The sequence below is a fragment of the Macrotis lagotis genome, chromosome X (assembly GCF_037893015.1).
Source record: "Macrotis lagotis isolate mMagLag1 chromosome X, bilby.v1.9.chrom.fasta, whole genome shotgun sequence".
In the NCBI taxonomy this organism is placed as follows: Eukaryota; Metazoa; Chordata; class Mammalia; order Peramelemorphia; family Peramelidae; genus Macrotis; species Macrotis lagotis.
In genome coordinates, this window is record NC_133666.1 from 330,780,295 (window position 1) to 330,798,851 (window position 18,557).

The 18,557-nt window shown below is 37.4% G+C and overlaps 1 protein-coding gene across 3 annotated transcripts in view; it reads left to right on the forward strand.

Moving 5' to 3' along the window:
* NKD2 (NKD inhibitor of WNT signaling pathway 2) overlaps positions 1 to 17,910 on the forward strand; it is a 109,559-nt gene extending 91,649 nt beyond the window's left edge. For 2 of the 3 annotated variants that reach the window (XM_074205092.1, XM_074205093.1), the window contains 6 exons: positions 1,525 to 1,652; positions 3,627 to 3,722; positions 4,757 to 4,895; positions 4,981 to 5,065; positions 10,797 to 10,924; positions 13,397 to 17,910. In XM_074205092.1, coding sequence (XP_074061193.1) covers positions 1,525 to 1,652; positions 3,627 to 3,722; positions 4,757 to 4,895; positions 4,981 to 5,065; positions 10,797 to 10,924; positions 13,397 to 13,962 — 1,142 coding nt within the window. In that variant the 3' untranslated portion in view covers positions 13,963 to 17,910. The remainder of the gene's footprint in view (positions 1 to 1,524; positions 1,653 to 3,626; positions 3,723 to 4,756; positions 4,896 to 4,980; positions 5,066 to 10,796; positions 10,925 to 13,396) is intronic. The other variant, XM_074205091.1, reaches the window with a different exon arrangement.
* The last annotated feature ends 647 nt before the right edge of the window (positions 17,911 to 18,557 follow it).

Here is an 18,557-nt window from a genome sequence, read left to right on the forward strand (position 1 = left end):
GGGGAATACTCAAAGTCCACTTTCCTGTCCAGTACTTTAAAAACATCCACATGTGTATTTAAAAGTAGAGGAAGCATTAATAGCCTTTTGGAAATCTGGATTGAGATGCAGCCCCTCAACAGCTTTTCAAATAACCAGCATTCCTACATTCAAATCGAAACAGAGTTGAGACTGATGCCTTGATTAAAAATATAGTGTTTGCAATTTAAAGATATTAAACTAGCTAGCATTTAGTGCCAACCTTTTTCTACACACACAAACTTGTTATTTTTAAGTAATTCATTTTTCAAAAGCAGCTTACAACATACATTTAGCATATACTGTTTCTCCACATCTTACAGTCTTATACAACTAAGCCTAAACTTTCAGAGAATGAAAATTTTGGTTTTCTTCATTTTTACAAATTTGAATGATATATATATATATATATATATATATATATATATATATATGATAATAAAAACAGCAAGTCTATATTTATCTAGCAGTTGATAATTAGTTATAAGGCACTTTTTCATAGTTTTTTTTTAATTTGATCCTCTTAATGTGAAGTGCAAGAAGCAACACCTTTAACTCTTCCCAGTGTTAAGGTGGGGACTAAAGATGTTGTATAGAATAAATACCATCAAATACATTTACTGTCAACCCTATTTTAGTGTTTGCTTATTAGGATGTTTTCAGGATGAGAAGAGTCAAAGTAAATGATTGTGGCATAAAAACACAACATAAAAATAAAACTTTTTTTTAAAAGAATTATTAACCCCATTTTACAAAGCAGGAAACTAAAGTTTTGAGAAGGTAAATGATTGGTCACACACCTAACAAATTGTAAAATCAGAATTTGAACCCATCTTCTTAACCAACATCCTGGAATATTCCTTATAGTCTTCTCTAGAATTCCTTAGTACAAACCCTAAATTGAAAGAGGTGAGTAACTAACCCCTAAATAGGAATGAGGAATGGGGAAAAAGTTAACAAAAGCTTTGTGATCATTCATCTGGTTCTTGTGAGTTGGTAAATACTGCTTAGGCCATCTATCATTTTGTATTCTTTTTCTACTCTCTCTCTTTATTCCCCTAAGTCCATTCTCTATCACCCTGGGGAAAGAACCATAAGAGGCAAGATCACATCCCTGGGTATGGATGAAAAGATTCTTCTGATGGATTGGGACTATTTTTTCTATATACTAGCAACAAGATTTTTTATTAACTTGTTAAAAGATATTTGGTAGAGAGGAGGCTGAAGGAAAACATTTCTTTTCTTTTATTCTTTCTTAGCCTGGAGTCTGGTCTTGAAGGACTAGCGTGAAAGAGAGTGAGAAGGCAAAAACCTAGGTCCATATTTGTGACTTCTGACTGAATATTCTAGTCCAACCAGTACACCCTTGGAATCTTTATGAGGATGGTCTTTCCCCCAGTGTCATAAATGAATACTCAACATAGCTGAATAAATAAATAAATAAATAAATAAATAAATAAATAAGCTTCTAAACTCTTCTTACCAATTTTTCTTTTGGTCTCACAGTTGCTCTTCCTCCTGAGAAAGTAGAAGGATGTGAAGGTTACATACAGCCTTTTAATTTAGAAGATGGAGAAAAAATTGCAAATAAAGATATAAATCGAGGAATGGGAAAGAAGCGGTTAAATATTGATGTACGTTGTGTCTTTATCTGTTTTACTTGTAATATATCATTTTCTCTGAAAGAATTCATCAAGTCCTAAGTGTGTTTAAGATATACATACACACACACACACACACACACATACATATATATATTGGTTCTCAACTTCGGGTACCAATTTGACTTTTCAGGAAGGAAATTCTCTTTTATATTTGAACAAATTACAGTATGTTAAAATATGTGGTGGAATTGACTTTAAATTTGGCAGGTTTGTAGGGGGTAAAGGATCCTGCCATGAAATTTTGCTAATAAGGCTAACATTATTTTGCATTGCTTTAAAATCTTTTTTTTTTAATTCAGTATTTTGCTTGGCCTTGCACATTTTACAGTACAAAAGTGATATAAAGTGAACTTTACCAAACAATTTAGAATTCCTTGGCTTATGCACAAGGTGCCCATTGTAAGATATTTGGTATTATTGGAATAAAAAGTTATTATTTTGCAAGGTAAGCTACAGTTGGGGATAGAAGAGAGTGAAAGGTTGTTGCTTTTCCTTCCCTTCATTTCCATTTCTAAACTTTAAAAAAATGATGCTCAATTATTAACTTATTATAAATCAGTTAACCCATTTTCTGGTCCTTATCAACAATGTACACAATATATTGCTAGGGAGAGCTTTGGTGTGGCATCCAGAGGCAGAAATTATAGCCATAATCTTCCTAGTCCCATTCTTCGCCTCACTATGACTTGGTTCCTTAATCTTCTTGCGGTCTCGGTTTTCCCATCTGCAAAATGGGAATGATGATCTTAATGATAACATTAGAACACTGGAATCTACAAGGCCAAAGTAGAAACTCCAAGAGAGAGTCAGAAAGAGTTTTCTGCTTTTCACATCTGATAAATTGGAATATTAATCCCCACCCAGAATGAGGAGGGATAAGAATTTAGCCCACTGTTTTCACTAACATGCTGTGCTTTTAAGATCTTTTAAGCTTTAGCCACAAACAAGGAAAGTTTTTCTGTCGGAGTGTTTATTGCTTAAAGTAACATAAAGATTAAATTGTAAGCATTAACTACCTTCCTTCAGACCTTGAAAGTTATTTCCCACAAATAAGTTAAAGGCCTTGCCCTAACATACAACCCATACAATATGCTTCACTGTATGCTATAGACTTCTGAAAAAAAGCATAGAATATCAAGGCCAAAAGAAATCTTAGTGACTATCCAATCTAACACTCTCTTTTTATAGATGAGAAAACTGACAAATAAGTGAAAGGTGTAGGCTATGACCCAAAGTATCTTGGCTCAACATATTGCTTTTTAAAATTTTTTAAATTTTTTTTTAAAGAAAGAGTTTATTTTGAGCTTTACAATTCCCCCCCCCCATTCTTACTAGTCTAATGCTTTTGTAATTATTGTTGTTCAGTCATTTCAATCACGTCTGGCTTTTTGTGACCCCATTTGGGATTTTCATGGCAAAGATACTGCAGTTGTTTCCCATGTCCTTCTCCAGCTTATTTTACAGATGAGGAAATTGAGGCAGAGTGAAAAGACTTGCCCAGGGTCACACAGCTAGAAAGTGTCTAAGGCCAGATTTGAACTCAGAAAGAGGAGTTTTCTTGACTCCAGGCCTGGAAATTTATCCTCTGTGCCACCTAATACCAAATGAATTTTCATAAATGGAATAATTTTATTAAAATACTCTAAAGGAGACAAATAATCTTCTAATCAGTTTCGTAAATTTGGGTTTTTATACATCATAGCCACTTGAATTTAGTAATTTGTTTAATGAAACAAAATCAGAAACATAGACCAATTGAAAGCACCTTAGCCCATGCCTATCATAAAATAAAAAGGAGAAATTGTTAGATTCCTCCTTCCTCCCAATTATATTCTATAAAACTGGTACAGAAATATGCTCCTATTTTTTACTACAAATGGCAAACATGTCACATATTCTATTGAGGATTTTCAGTTTGGGTGAAAAATAAATCCTTGTTTTCAGGAGCTTCAATGTGATGTCTCAGTGGAAGATGACAATCGTCAAGAATGGACATTTACCCTATATGATTTTGACAACAGTGGAAAAGTAACCAAAGAGGTAATATTTGTTTTTACCTGGGAAATAGATTGATCACTTGAAAGGATAGACAATAACTTTGTATATAGGCACAGCCAAGATTTAGATGTATAGTAGCAATAATTACTAACATTTAATGTAGTGCTCATTATTTCCCAGTTAGTGTGCTAAGCAATTTACAATCCTGAGAGCCAGATGCTATTATCATCATCCCCATTTTACAGAAAAGGAAACTGAGACAAACAGGTTTAGTTTTGGGTTGTTGTTTTTTTTTTTTAAGTGAATTACCTACAGTCATATAGCTACTAAGTTTCTAAGACCAGATTTGAACCCAGGTACTCATGACTCCAGGGCCAGTGCTTTATCCACTGCGCCACCTACCCGCCCCTAGCTAAGGCACTTTAAAGTGACTACACAAGCCTCTTAACTAAACTAGGTGTCTATAACTTGGGTTTGGGTTAGGATTAAGAAAAAACAAACCTGTGTTGAGACCAAAATCTACTTGAAACTTCAGTCACTTAGAGATAAGTCATTCCATCAGTGATTGGAATATTTCCTTTTTTTCTGGAGCTGCTAGAATTAGGTGAGAACAAAGCTGAAATTTTGTCCCTGACTCCTAAATAAATGATGCTAGAATTCTGTTATGGCTGTGTCAATGAATTAAAAATGGGGGAAAAAAAGGATGAGAAGGATGTGCATGAGTTTATTGCTTGATGAATGTTATTTGAAGATATTTGTTGTTGAGTCATTTTAGTTATGTTCAACTCTTTATTATTCCATTTGGGGTTTTCTTGGCAAAGATACTATAATAGTTTTCGATTTTTCTTCTCCAACTCATTTTACAGATAAGGAAACTGAGGCAAACAAGGTTAAGTGACTTGCCTGGGGTCATACAGCTGTAAATACCTGAAGTCAGATTTGAACTTGGGAAGATCAGTTTTCCTGACTTTAGAGCCAGCACTTTATGCTTTGTACTACCCAACTGCTTATTTTTGGAAATAAGATGTTTATTATATCTAGATATTGATATTCTTTTGTTTTGATCCTTATTCAAGGATATGTCCAGCTTGATGCATACAATTTATGAAGTTGTAGATGCTTCAGTCAACCATTCCTCTGCTAATAGCAAAACACTCCGGGTGAAACTGACTGTGAGCCCAGAACCTTCCAGCAAGAGGAAGGAGGGGCATGCAGGTAAGAGTACCTAATGAATGGGTGTGTTGGTGAATGTCAAATGTCACTTTTCATGGTAAAATAGTTCTAATTATGTGTCATTTAGATCGAGAAGCTATTCGATGTAAAACCGAAGGAGAACACTCCGAAGAAATGAGGATTGCAGACAAGAGATTATCTGCTCATGTCAGGTAAGATTGAAAAGTATGCAGTCCTTTGACCGGAGGTTACCTTGGTCTCATCTTACTTTTTTTTTTTGTAGTAACCTTGGTAAGTCACTTAATCCCAAATGCCTCAAAACTCCCCCTTCCCCCACAAAAAAGATGAGAAACCTCAAGAATAGTGAGAGAGAGAAAAAAAGTGCACTTCAGTCTATGTTTATATTCCAATGGCTCTGTCTCTGGAATGCTGCCTTCCCCATCATAGCCACTAGAGAAGTTGCTTCAATATTTGTCCCACAGTTGCTATCACTAGCTGTATTTCCCTCCATTCTATTCCTCCCCACTCTCATCTACTCCATTCTCTTCTTTCATCCTGTCCCTGCTCAGAAGTATGTTTTATCTGAGTACCCTTTCCCACAATCTTCCCTCTCTTCTATCACCTACTCTTCCCTTTCCTCTCCCCATCCCCCCTTATCCCATCCCTTTCCTCATATTTTTCCCTAGGGTAAGATAGATTTCCTCACCCTATTAAGTGTGTATGTTATTTCCTCTCTGAGCTATTTCTGATGGGAATGAAGGCTCACTCATTCCCCGCCACCCTCCCCATTCCACTCCATTGAAAAAGCTTTTTCTTGACTTGTATGTGAAATATCTTAGCCTCTTCTTCCTCTCCCTTCTCCTCCTCCCAGTACGTCCTTTATCACCCATTGACTCCATTTTTTTTACTATATTATACCATTATATTCAGCTCCTTCCTATGCCTTGTCTATATATGCTCCTTCTAACTGGTCTTATAAATGAGAAAGTTCATATGAGTTATCAGTATCTTCTTCCCATGCAGGATTACAAACAATTCAACATCATTAAGTTCCTCATAATTAGTCCTTCTTGTTCACCGCCTCTATGGTTCTCCTGAGTCCTGTACTTGGAGATCAAACTTTCTGTTCAGCTCTGGTTGTTTCAATTGGAAAGTTTGAAAGTCCCCTGTTTCATTGAAAGTCCATGTTTTCCCCTGAAAGAGGATGTTCCATTTTGCTGGGTAGTTGATTCTTGGTTGTAAACTAAGATCTTTTGCCTTGCAGAATATCATATTCCAAGTCCTACAAGTCCTTAATATAGATGCTGCAAGATCCTGTGTAATCCTGACTATAGAGCCATGGTAGTTGAATTGTTTCAGGAAGCTTTTACTATTTTCTCTTTGACTTGGGAGTTTTGGAATTTAGCTACAATATTCCTGGAAGTTTTTCTTTTGGGATCTCTTTCAGGAGGTGATCAGTGAATTCCCTCAATTTCTATTTTACCATCTGCTTCTAGGATCTCAGGGCAATTTTGCTGTATTGTTTCTTGAAAAATGAAGTCTAGACTCTTTTCCTGGTCTTGACTTTCAGGTAGCCCAATAATTTTTAAATTATTTCTTCTGGATCTGTTTTCAAGGTCAGTTGTTTTTCCAATGAGATATTTCACATTTTCTTCTAATTTGGGGTGGGGGGGTTGGGGGTATATTTGTCTGAGACCGGATTTGAACCCAGATACTCCTGACTCCAGGGTCAGTGCTTTATCCACTAGGCCACCTAGCTGCCCCGAAATAGTTATTTTCTTCAGAGAGCTTTTTTATCTCCTTTTCTAGCTGGCTAGTTCTGCTTTTTAAAGCATTCTTCTCCTCATTTACCTTTTGGATTGCTTTTTTCCATTTGTCCTAAACTGGTTTTTAATATTTTATTTTCTTCAGTATTTTTTTATTTCTTTCACTTGTTTCTCATGATTTATCTGCCTCACTCTCATTTCTGCTCCCAATTTTTCCTCTACCTCCCTTAATTGCCTTTCACAGTCTCTTTTGAGCTCATCCATAGCCTCAGCCCATTTTCTATTTCTTTTGGAGGTTTTGAATACAGAAGCTTCAATTCTGTCATCTTCTGAATCTTCCATGGGACCAAAGTAATTTTCTATGATCAGATTCTTCTTTTTCTGTTGTTTGCTCATTTCCTCAGCCTATAACTGATTTACCATACTTCCAAGGCTTTGGGGGAGTTTTAGGACACCCCACAGGGAACTTAATTCCTTCCAGGTCTTATGAAAGGCTCTGACTGCTCTCTTGCCTGTGCTTTGGCCCTCCCCTTTGCCCTGGAGCTGTCCCTGCTCAGCTATGGTGGTGCTATTGAGGCCCAGACTGCAACTGGATCTGAGTGTGGGCAAACAGCTAAGTCCTGCTCCATTGAGATCTCTGCAGTCTCCCCCAAACTCCTTACTATTTATGGGATGTGCCAGGTGGCTTTGCTGACTCCCAAGACAGGTTCTCACCACAGGGCTGCTCTGAGGCCAGTATTCACTCTGCACTCACTCTGGTGCAGCAGAGCTCTCTTATCACCCCTTCCGGTTGTCCCTGATGATCCCTGGGCCAAGAGGTCTGGAAACTGCCTCCTCTGCCACAGACTCAGGAGCATGGCCTAGCTGTGCTGTGCTGTGGCTGCAGCTGCAGCTGCACTGTGGCTTTTTCCAACCCCTAGTTCTAGTGGAACAGACCTTTCCTGCAGAACCTCCAAGTTGTCTTGGACCAGGAAATTGTATCACTCAGTCTCTCTGTGGGTTCTGACCCTCTAAATTTTGGCTAGAATCATAATTTGACAGCTTTTGGAGTTTTTGGAGGGAATGAGTTTCCAGGAATTCCTGCCTTCACACAGTGATCTTGGCTCCACCCTAGGAAGTCTTTCTTATTTGTATCTTATATGAGGAAAGGCAAGTCATATTCAATGAGATACTAAAAGCCACAACACTAAAAAGGTGATGCTCATCAGAAATAGATGTTGAGAGTTCAGGACATGCCCTCTGGAATCACTACACTTCTATGCAAGAACTAGGGGTTCCATTCATCTTGTGGAATCATGGATTCTGATTAAGCTCAGTTGAATAAACAAATCCCTGTGTATTGGTTTTTCTTTATCTTTCAAAAAATAATCAAAGCAGGCTTTCCAGTTGGTTCATTGCAGTAGGCTTAATTCAAGGAGGAGATGTTGGCATACACATTCTTACCATCCTCTTTCTAAAAGTGATAATCTTCCATTTTGGAATGACCCTAAATGAGCAGGTGTATGTGCCAAATATCAAAGCATATTTGGACATATAAAATACTTCCCTTTAATAATTCACTCCCTCCTTGTTTTCCCTTTTAAAAGTGTTATGCATATAAAGTATCTAAATGAGATATTTACTATGATATTCCCAAATGTAAATAAGTGTTTACAATTTTATCATGTGATTTGTTTCCTGTAAATTGTTGATAACCATTCTGTACAGTTTTGCATGTTGACCTCACTATCATAACTTTCTCTCTCTAAATCTTCATTTTCTCCCTGTACTTGTTCCTTCTCTACTTCCTTTAAAGACTCCATAAGTCTTACCCATCCTTAAAAAATGTTCACTAGATGTTACTATCTCTGCCAGCTATTGTTCTATATCTTTCTTCTCCTTTTCAACTCGACTTAAGAAAGCTGTCTGAGTTTGGTGGCTTCCAATCCTATTATTCAACTTCAACTGTTTTCTCCAAAGTTACCAATGATCTTAATTTAATTATCCAATCAAATGGCCTTTTCTTCATCCTTCCTGATCTCTCTCTGCAGAATTTGACACTGTTGATTTTCTTCTTCACTGGGTTCTCTTTACTCTCTGGGTTTCCTTGACAGCGTTCTCTCTTGGATCTTCTCCTACCTCTCTGATTGTGTCTTCTAAGTGACTTTTGCTGAATCTGCCTCCACATCCCACTGATTACTGTGATTGGATCCTCTACTAACCCTCTGCTTTTTTCCTATATTCTTTCAGTTCATCCTCTCATTAGTTTCCATAAATTCAGTTATCAACTTGATGAAGTTGAGTCTCTATTTATCCAGTTAGTTAGTTATTTATCTCATCTATTTATTCAGGTCTTATCTCTCTCTTGAGCTTCAGTCTCACTTTACCAACTGCTTATTAGACATTTCAGATTGAATATGCCAACTCGAAATCAGTATATCCAAAATAGAGATCATTATCTCCCCTCTCCCAATCTATGCCTCTTCCACACTTCACTATTACTATTAAGAATACCACTATCCTGGGGGCGGCTAGGTGGTGCAGTGGATAAAGCACCGGCCCTGGAGTCAGGAGTACCTGAGTTCAAATCCAGTACACTTAATAATTACCTAGCTGTGTGGCCTTGGGCAAGCCACTTAACTCCATTTGCCTTGCCAAAATCTAAAAAAAAAAAACAAAAAAACTACCACTATCCTGCTAGTCACCCAGGATTACAATCTCTGTATCATCCTTGACTCTTAATATTCCTTCACCCCACATATCCAGTTATTTGCCAAATCCTGTCGTTTCTAACTCTTTCATATCTCTTGTATTTCTCCCATTCTCTCTATGACCACCCTAGTTGAAATACTCATCACCTCTTCCCTAGATTGAGTAATCGCCTCATTGCTCTACCAGTCTCAAGTCTTGCCCTATCTCATTCCATCCTCTTCTCAGTTGTCAAAGTTATTTTCCTAAAGTAAATATCTAACAATATCACCTCCCTTCTCAATAAACTCACAAGGATCCTTATTACTTTAAGATCAAATATCAATTGCTCTATTTGGCATTTAAAGTTTTTCCCAACTTGTCCCCTTCCTGTCATTCCGATCTTTTTTTTTTTTTACAAATTATCCCCTTTCACATACTTTATGATCCAGTCATACTAGCTTATTTGTTGACTCTCAGACATAACATTCTATCTGTCGGGTCTGTGCCTTTGCCCTGGATGTCTCCCATGTCTGGAATTCCTTCTTCATTTCTACCTCCTGGCTTCCCTTCAACTTCCTTCAAGATTCAACTCATGTTCCCTTCTGCAGAAGATCTCTCCTCATTCCCCCAGATGCTAGCATCTTCCCTTGTAAGGTTTTCTTCTGTTCACTTTGTATGTCTCTTATGTATCCCTCTCTATTTATATTTAAAGTTTTCCCCACTAGAATATAAGCTTCTTGAAGGCAAGGTCTGTTTTCACTTTTTTGTTTATGTATCCACAATACCTAGCATAGTTTCTTGAATAATGCATTGCCTGAACTTGACTGTACTTCTTTTTTTCCAGCCTTCTTTTTTCCAGTTCTACTACTTACTTATTAAGTGATATTAGGCTAATCATTTTACCTCTCAAAATTGACCCATCTCAATGCAAGCTATTATTAGCGTAATATCTGAACACTTCATCTAATCCTCTGTTCTCGTTTAAGTAAAATAAAATAATCATCATAGTGAACCATCTTTATATAGCAGTTTAAATTTTTGAAAACCAGGGGCGGCTAGGTGGTGCAGTGGATAAAGCACCAGCCCTGGAGTCAGCGAGTACCTGGGTTCAAATCCAGCCTCAGACACTTAATAATTACCTAGCTGTGTGCCCTTGGGCAAGCCACTTAACCCCATTTGCCTTGCAAAAACCTAAAAAAAAAATTTTGAAAACCCTTCTTCTCTACTCTTCACTCAGTAGTTGTATAGTTAGTAGTTATTATCCTCCTTTAACAGATAAAACTCAAGAAAGTCAAGAGAACTGAAGATATTCACAAAGATAATAAATATTAGAGCTGGAATTACAAAGTTCCAGTTCAAGAATAACATTCTAACATTTTGTCATATATAACTTCTTATAGACTCTTTAGTAGGGATAATGGCTGTGTATGTATAGATTTTTTACTTCAATATGGTTTTTGTCTTGTAACTAATATATTCATGTTCTGTTCATTTCCTAACCACACAGGAGGCCAAACAATGACCACCACCATTACACTGTGCGTGAGCAGTACTGTGTTGATGAAAATACTGAGAGAAGAAACCATTACCTTGATCTTGCTGGAATTGAGAACTACACTTCAAAGTTTGGGCCAGGTAGACACTCCAAATCAGACACAAGGAGTCTTCAAATGTGAATAATCCTCTTTTTGGGGATGCTGAAGCTAAAAACAGGATAAGGATTTCTGGAGCTCCTATAAAATATAATCTAACTTTATCATTACTCTTCAGAGTTCAAGGAAACTCATGCTCTATTAATTTATTGAATATGTGACTTATTCCCACTTACCCTGTGGAAAAAAGCCAATGGCATCCTTCCATCTCAGCCTATAAGACAATTTGTTGTTCTATATGTCAAATAATATTATCAAATAGATGGAGTAAAGATCCCATAGAATTTCTAGGTTCTCCTAGTTTTCCATTTCAACAAATTACCACTGAAACTCATTCTAAAAGGAAAAAAACCTCAGAGGCCATCTAATACACCTGGTACTTGAGCAAGGATCCCTGCTACTATGGGCCCAAAAATAGTCAATCAGCCATTGTAAAGAACATCTTCAGTGTCAGAAGACTAAGCATTTCAAATGATGCAGAGATTATACTGCTTAGTCATTGTTGTAAGGAGTAGTAGAGGATTTTGCTATTTATTTGGAACCTGCCTGCAGCATAGGCAGGTATGGGTGTAGGAAGACCTATGTTTAAATCCTGCTGAGTTCAAATCCTATCTTATTCACTGGCTGGGCAGCTCCATTTAACCTCTCTCAGCCTTAGTTTCCTCTTCTGTAAAGTGGGTAATGTTCCATAAATGCCAGGTATCATCATTTTTGTTATCATCATTTAATTTAAATGAACATTTAGGGTCAGAAAGAACTGACATATACAGGTGTGGGTGGACATTTGTTAATATGCAACCTGACCTAGGGTTACAAAACATTTTATTTGTGACCTGTTTCTTGAACCAGTATGTTCTATTCTGACATGTTGAAGGGGAGTTTCTAATATAATGTTTCCTGCTATGTTCTTAATGACCTCTTCCCAATCTTTTCTGCTATATTTTGTTAGTCTCTAAAGATCTAAAAAAAGCAAAAGGGAAAAGGCAGGGGTTGGGGATTGATTTAATTTAAATAGCATGGAGTGGAAATACTATTATAGAAATGGTCTTGAAATATCCTGACCCAGGGGATTAACAAAACAGTGAGGCATAGCATCCAAAAACACCTAATGACTTCAAAATCCAAACCATACTTGGAAGTGTTTTGTTTTTTTTCCTTTCAGAAGTACCTACAGTTTAACTGATTATTCTGTTTTTCTAACAAGAGATCAGATAAGTGTGTTGCTTAAGGGGTATTTCCTGTTGGATACCTCTTCCATCAACAGTGGGGCTTATACATGGAAGGGGAAAACATCTAATGAACAAACACTTTAATTGTACCAAATCATTTAAATTGACTTTTATTTAAGATGATTGAAGAACATTCAAGAGGCATCAGAGGGGATAGTAGAACAACTAGAGAGTCAGGAGGCCCTAGATTCAAGACCCACCTCTGACACCACTATCTGTGTAACTCTGGGTCAGTCACTTAATCTTTTAAAATCTCCAGAACACTTTCTAAGACTATAAATTGTAGAGTAGTTGCTGATATACATTGATGAAAGGGAATTATTCACTGGGACTTTTTTATACTGATAAGCTCATAGGTTCAGATCAAAAAACAAAATAAGGAGATTTGAAGGAAATTCTTTTAAAAATAGATAAATTTAATTTGCCTGATGTTGAATTGTCTGACTTGAAAGGATCCTTTCCTATATTTATTCAAGATAGAATCTGTAGTTGAAATCTCTAATGGCAGGCATAGATACTCAAAGCCATATTAGGGCAATATCTCTTGGGGATTTCTAGTTTATGTATCTAAGGAGTCGATTCCAGGCTTTTGAAATTTTACCTTTGGTAAAAAGTGCAAGGAAATAAGGCACTTGGAGTCAGGGAATCCATTCAATATCACTGGGCCTCAGTTTTCTCATCTGAATGAATATAATAGCTAGTACTTATACAGTACTTTAAAGTCTACAAAGCATTCTTCAAATATTATTTTTATCTTTAACCAGTGTAATAACTCTGGGAAATTGGTGCTATTATTATTCCCATTTTATAGATAGTAATGCTTATGCAAACAGGCTAAGTGACAACCCAAGGTTACATAATTTTTTATTCAAGTCTTGAAACTTTTTCTGGGTTGGTTTTTTTTTTTTGCAAGATAATGGAGATAAGTGACTAGCTCAAGATCACACAGTTAGGTAATTATTAAGTGTCTGAGGCCAGTGCTCTGTCTACTGTCCTCCTAGTTGCCTAAAAATGAAAGATTTGGGGTAAGTGGTCTCTGGAGACTCTTACAAGTTGAAATCAATGAATCTGGATGACAAAGGGTTCATCAATCAATCAATAAACATTTATTAAGCACCAACTAAGTCAAACCCTGTGCTTAAACACTGACTATATGCATTTTAATGCTCTCATAGAGAGGAAGCTTAAGAAAAAGACCCTCACCCTCCCTCTCCTAATATTTGCAGGTTCCCCTCCAGCACAACCCAAACAAGAACACCATGGCCGACCTTCTCATTCCCAAAACAGGTCCCGTTCCCAGGAGTCCGAGGCCCACATGGTGCATCACCGGAGGTCTCAGGTGCTCGTGGATTATTGTGTCCCAGCTACTGAACCCACCTTGAGGGGCTTGGAGATGCAACAAAGGTTAAAAGGCCAAGAGAAGCAGTTTCTGAAGTCGCCCAAGGGATCTGGCAAAATGCCAGCCATGCCGGTTGGTACCGGGAGTGGGAAACCAGGGAAAGCGTTTAATTATTACATGCCAGCTGCACCCTCTCCCGCAGCTCAAGATGTGTACCACCTCCAACAGCAGGCATACCCTCACAAGAAGTACCGGCAGAAGGCAAAGGACTCCCACTCCCCTCTGAAAGCCACTCACTCCCAGCCAGCGGTCTTGGAGCATGAAGTGATCCGGGATTTGCCCCCTGTCCTAACCAACGAGGGCTACGTCATTCCTGTCATTCAGAGACACGAGCACCACCACCATCATGAACATCACCACCATCACCACTATCATCACTATCACCAGTCCTGAGCCAGACGCAGTCAGAAGGCAATTCCAGTGAACTATGTCTCCAGAAATGGAGTTGAGGACTGGACGGAGACAGCAGGGACTGGATAAGAAGAGAAAGGGAGGAGTGTATTCATCTGTTTACTAATTATAACATTGGGGTCATCTTTCCTTCTGAAATGAAGTTTGGCATATTCATGCAAAAACAAAAAATGTACTGAATTTATCATTGCTTTTCATTTAAAAAACCCACCTTACAGAATTGCATAAAGAATATTATTTTCTTTTCTATTAAATATTTAGCTCTAGATCTCAGGTGTGGGTACAGCTACAAAGTTGTGCCATGATGCTCTACAGAGAGGTCTTTAAAAAAAATACTGTAGTCTCACTGCCACCTCTCAGTTAGAATGCTGTTTTATGTACTCCATAAAAACCATATATATATTTGTAGAAAGATAAATTTATATCTGCTTTTGTTTATAATTCCAAGATGAGGCCTTCTTTTGGTAAAAACAAGAATAATGATAATATTCTCTGCTCAGATGATCTTAAGATATTTTTCTCACAACTTTGTTGGTTATTTCTATTGGTGCTTCCAACCCATTTTCTGGGAAGTTGTTAGATGATTGGTAGCTAACCTGTGAGCATAGGTCATGTACGTCCAGAGTGAATGTAATGCATTGTAACCTTTAAAATAATTTATTCATTATTAGATCATGATAGTGGTCTAACAGCTTTTTCGTGGTTTGCAAAGTTGTGGGTGGTTCCTTTGGATATGTGATGTGAAGCACTGAACATAGTGAGAGAAAGGCAGTAAGAAGCATGGCGTTAAGTGTTGGCTGTTGACCCAAGCATCGTGGTTGTTCCTGGGAAAGGAAATGTAGGTGGACTTCTGCCCTAGACCCAGCCAGGTGAGTCATATGACCTAACGAAAAGTGCACTGAATCAGAGGGACATGGGAGGGACATCAGTTCTAATCCCAGCTCTTGTCATAAGCTGATGGTGTAATCATGCCAAACCATGACCTCTCTGGGTATCAGTTTCCTCATCTGTAAAGAGGTTATTCCAAGTTATCCATTAAGTCCCTTCCTGCTTCCTAACTCAGTGACTCAAAGGAATGTTAGATCTGAGGGGAAAAAAAAGGAGAGTGGAGAAAGGTTGCTACATCATCTCATTATAGCAGTGTCACACCTCAAGCATTTGGGGTGCAGCCAACACCCAAGTGGATTCAACAGTGGAATCATAGTGAAGAAGTGGGTAGTTTGGGATGTGAAAGGGAGCAGAAGCGGGTAGGGTCAGTAGACTGGAGGCAGGATTCTGATTCTAGTTCTAAGTCCTTGAACTCTTTCTTTGTACTTCAGTTTCCTGATCTCTAACATGGGCATCTCCCACATTGGAAGGATAGGGTATGAGTTCTATTGTTAGTTGGTCACATGAAGAGTAGAGAATGGCATGGTAATAATTGGAAGTATTGTTGGAACTATGATGCAACTGCTCTCTGAATTAAGAAAGTGGACATTTTTAACTCCCATATCCCCGCCAAAGCTACCTTCTTAACAGTTTTCCCCTTTTTCAGTTAGAGAAAGGACTAAACATTTGGGATATACACTACCCAAGAGTTAGGCAGTACTTTGAATGAATTTAAGTGTTCTTCAGTGTAAGATAAGTAATTGAGACTCATGTTTCTGGTTAGGGTGGGGAAGTGTACAGGATACACTAGTGAAAAGGCAAAAGATATGTTATTTGGGTTTGTTTGGGTTTTTCTCTTGGTAATTTGAGAATTTGTATATCTGACAATGTATTTACTTTCTTAACATTGTACTGGTATAACAATAAGCAACATTTCATTGGATTTTTTCAGATGTCATAATAAAGTGTGTGTCTTTATAATATTATACACTACTTTTAAAAGCAAACTTTTCCTCATATATACAGTCCACATATATCTATGTCACTGTATGATTATAGATATATAGATATGCACACAGTATATATGCACTTGCTATATAGAGAGCATATCTATCTGTATATATACATTTATATAAAAAAGAAAAATTAATATATATATATACATACACACATGACTCCATATTTATGGATAAAGTTATATCTTTTCCATTATGCTGCTCTCAAAGAAAAACTGAATTCTAAAGTAGATTAATGATAGAGGGAACAAGTTCTATACCATTGCCTCAAGTTATAGAGACCAAGTTGTAAATGAGAATTTTGGCTCTTTGTAAATAGAACTTTGGTTGTTGGAGCAAAGTAAGCCCCTACTTTCTTCTAGGCACTTATTCCTATTGTGCTCCCATTTTATAGTTTTTACAATTGTGTCCGATATGAAAGTATTTAGTTTCCCCTTCCCTAATCTGAGGCCATAATTGACCCAGACGGAAAGGGAAGTAGAGAATTGAGGGAATAATCTGGCTCATCAATCCCCAATGTCTTAGCTATCTAAATGTGTCAAGGCAAAAAGCCACTATGCAGGAGGAGGTAGACTTACAGGGGCCAGAGCTGCCCTTTTTCACATTCCGTTTGCATGGAATCTCTGTGAATGCATATGTGCCACTAATGTGTGTTCTGGACAGTATTCTACCAATAAAATCCTAGTGTAACAAAGTAGCTCACATCACTGTATGGATATTTTTTTGCAAAAAAATAATGCTTTGTAATAGCTGTATTGGATTTCATTTGTACATGGACTTAAATAAATTCATTATTTATTTAGTTCCAGCAGATTTATTGAGTGTTGTATAAGGGTCTCAAGCATAGTATTACAGTCTTAAGACTGAGCTGTACTGTAATCAACCTGTCAGCTCACTGATGGGGGGGGGGGAGTGTGGAGAAAAGATGAGGTTTCTCCATGACCCCTCTGAATTGGAACTTTGAATTATTTGAATTCAGATCCTTGTTTGAAATGGCTTTGAAACACTCCTTCCTTCAATGATGAAAGCAGTGAAATACTGTCAGGTCAAAACCAGAACTGAGCAAGTGCTGCCTTGGTGAGGGAATCTGGAAAGCCAGCCACCAGCTGGATGTCATTGTGGCACTCCCTTCTTTCTTCCTTCCCCCTCTCCCCTCTTCTTCTTTGAAAACTGGAAGCTTGATTCAGGTAGCAGGAAGAATTCTCCTCCTGCATAGAAACTCCAAAAGCAGCCTGCTCAGAGTATCACCACAAGTTAGCTAGAAACCCGTGAACTCTAAGTGGAGATGCTGGAGAAGATTGATTATATGTACTTAAAAAACAGGACATAATCTGAGAAAAGAGACTGGGTGGGCAGGGATTCCAAAATAGATAAACACTCAAAATCATATTATGGAAGGTAATAACTGCAGAGTCAGGGTAGGATGCTCACTACGTCTCTGGATTTGGACTCATTCAGTACAAGATGAAAAAAACAATATGATGTTTTAATGAATTGAAGGAAGACCTGAATTCAAGTCCCATTTTTGATTTTGAACAAACTTTTAAACATTCGGTGCCCTTAACAACTCTTTAAGACTATAATTATCTGGGCGGCTGCCAATCTACATTACTGGAGGGAGTTTCCTTATAATAAAAAAAAAAATCACAGTCTAGTCCAAGACTATTTTGTAAATTGAGGTTTATGTATATTGGGTTTTCTTAGAGGGGTGCCAAGTCACATTGTATTTTCTTCTGAAAGACTCCCATTTTTGCCTTCATGAGCTCAGATAGGCCCATGCATTTCAACAAAAATAGGTTTGGCTTCTCAACTAGAGTCCAACAGAAACTTTTCTTGCTGAGGTTAGACCTCCTTCTGACAAGATTCAATTGTTTCTGATAAGAATGAATATCCTCTCTTCCTTAAAACCCTTTCTACTCTCAGTACTGGATTATTACCACTTTTTATGGAATCTGGGTCTGTCCATTGCTTCTGACAAGACTGAACATCTCTTCTTTAAAGCCCTTTCTAGTCTCAGTTTTCGTATTGTTACCATTTTTTATTTTATTTTGAATTTATGAAATAAAACAAATATTTCCCTAACATAGTATATGAAAAAGATGAACATAAATGAAAGCATAAAACAGACAGTTTTCCAAGGAAGAAATCAAAACAATTTATATTATTAATTATAGAATTATAGAAATGCATATTAAAACAATCTCAAGATATCATTTTACACCTAAGGCTAAAATTATTATATTTTCCACCTCCTCTCTGACCACATAGATCTGGGTCGGTTCTCTTCCCTTCTTTCCCATTAGCACTAATTGTTTCAAATCGGGAATTTAAATGCTTCAGTCCCACATTGTTCAATCCCACACTGTTTACTCCAGAGAACTCAGCTGAACAGTTTCATTACCCCTTGCAAGTAAATGATCCTCATGATAATACTCAATTTTTTTGCATCACTGAAGATCATCTCTGCCTTCTGTCATGTATGTATCCAGGTTTTTACCATCTAGAACTACTTTTTTTGTATTTTTTTTCTTTTTCTAAGGCAATGGAGTCAAGTGATTTGCCCAAGGTCACACAGCTAGGTAATTAGTAAGTGTCTGAGCTCATATCTGAACTCAAGTCCTCCTGACTCCAGGGCTGGTGCTTTATCCATTGTGCCACCTAGCTGCCCCCCAGAACTACTTTTAAGGAACAAAA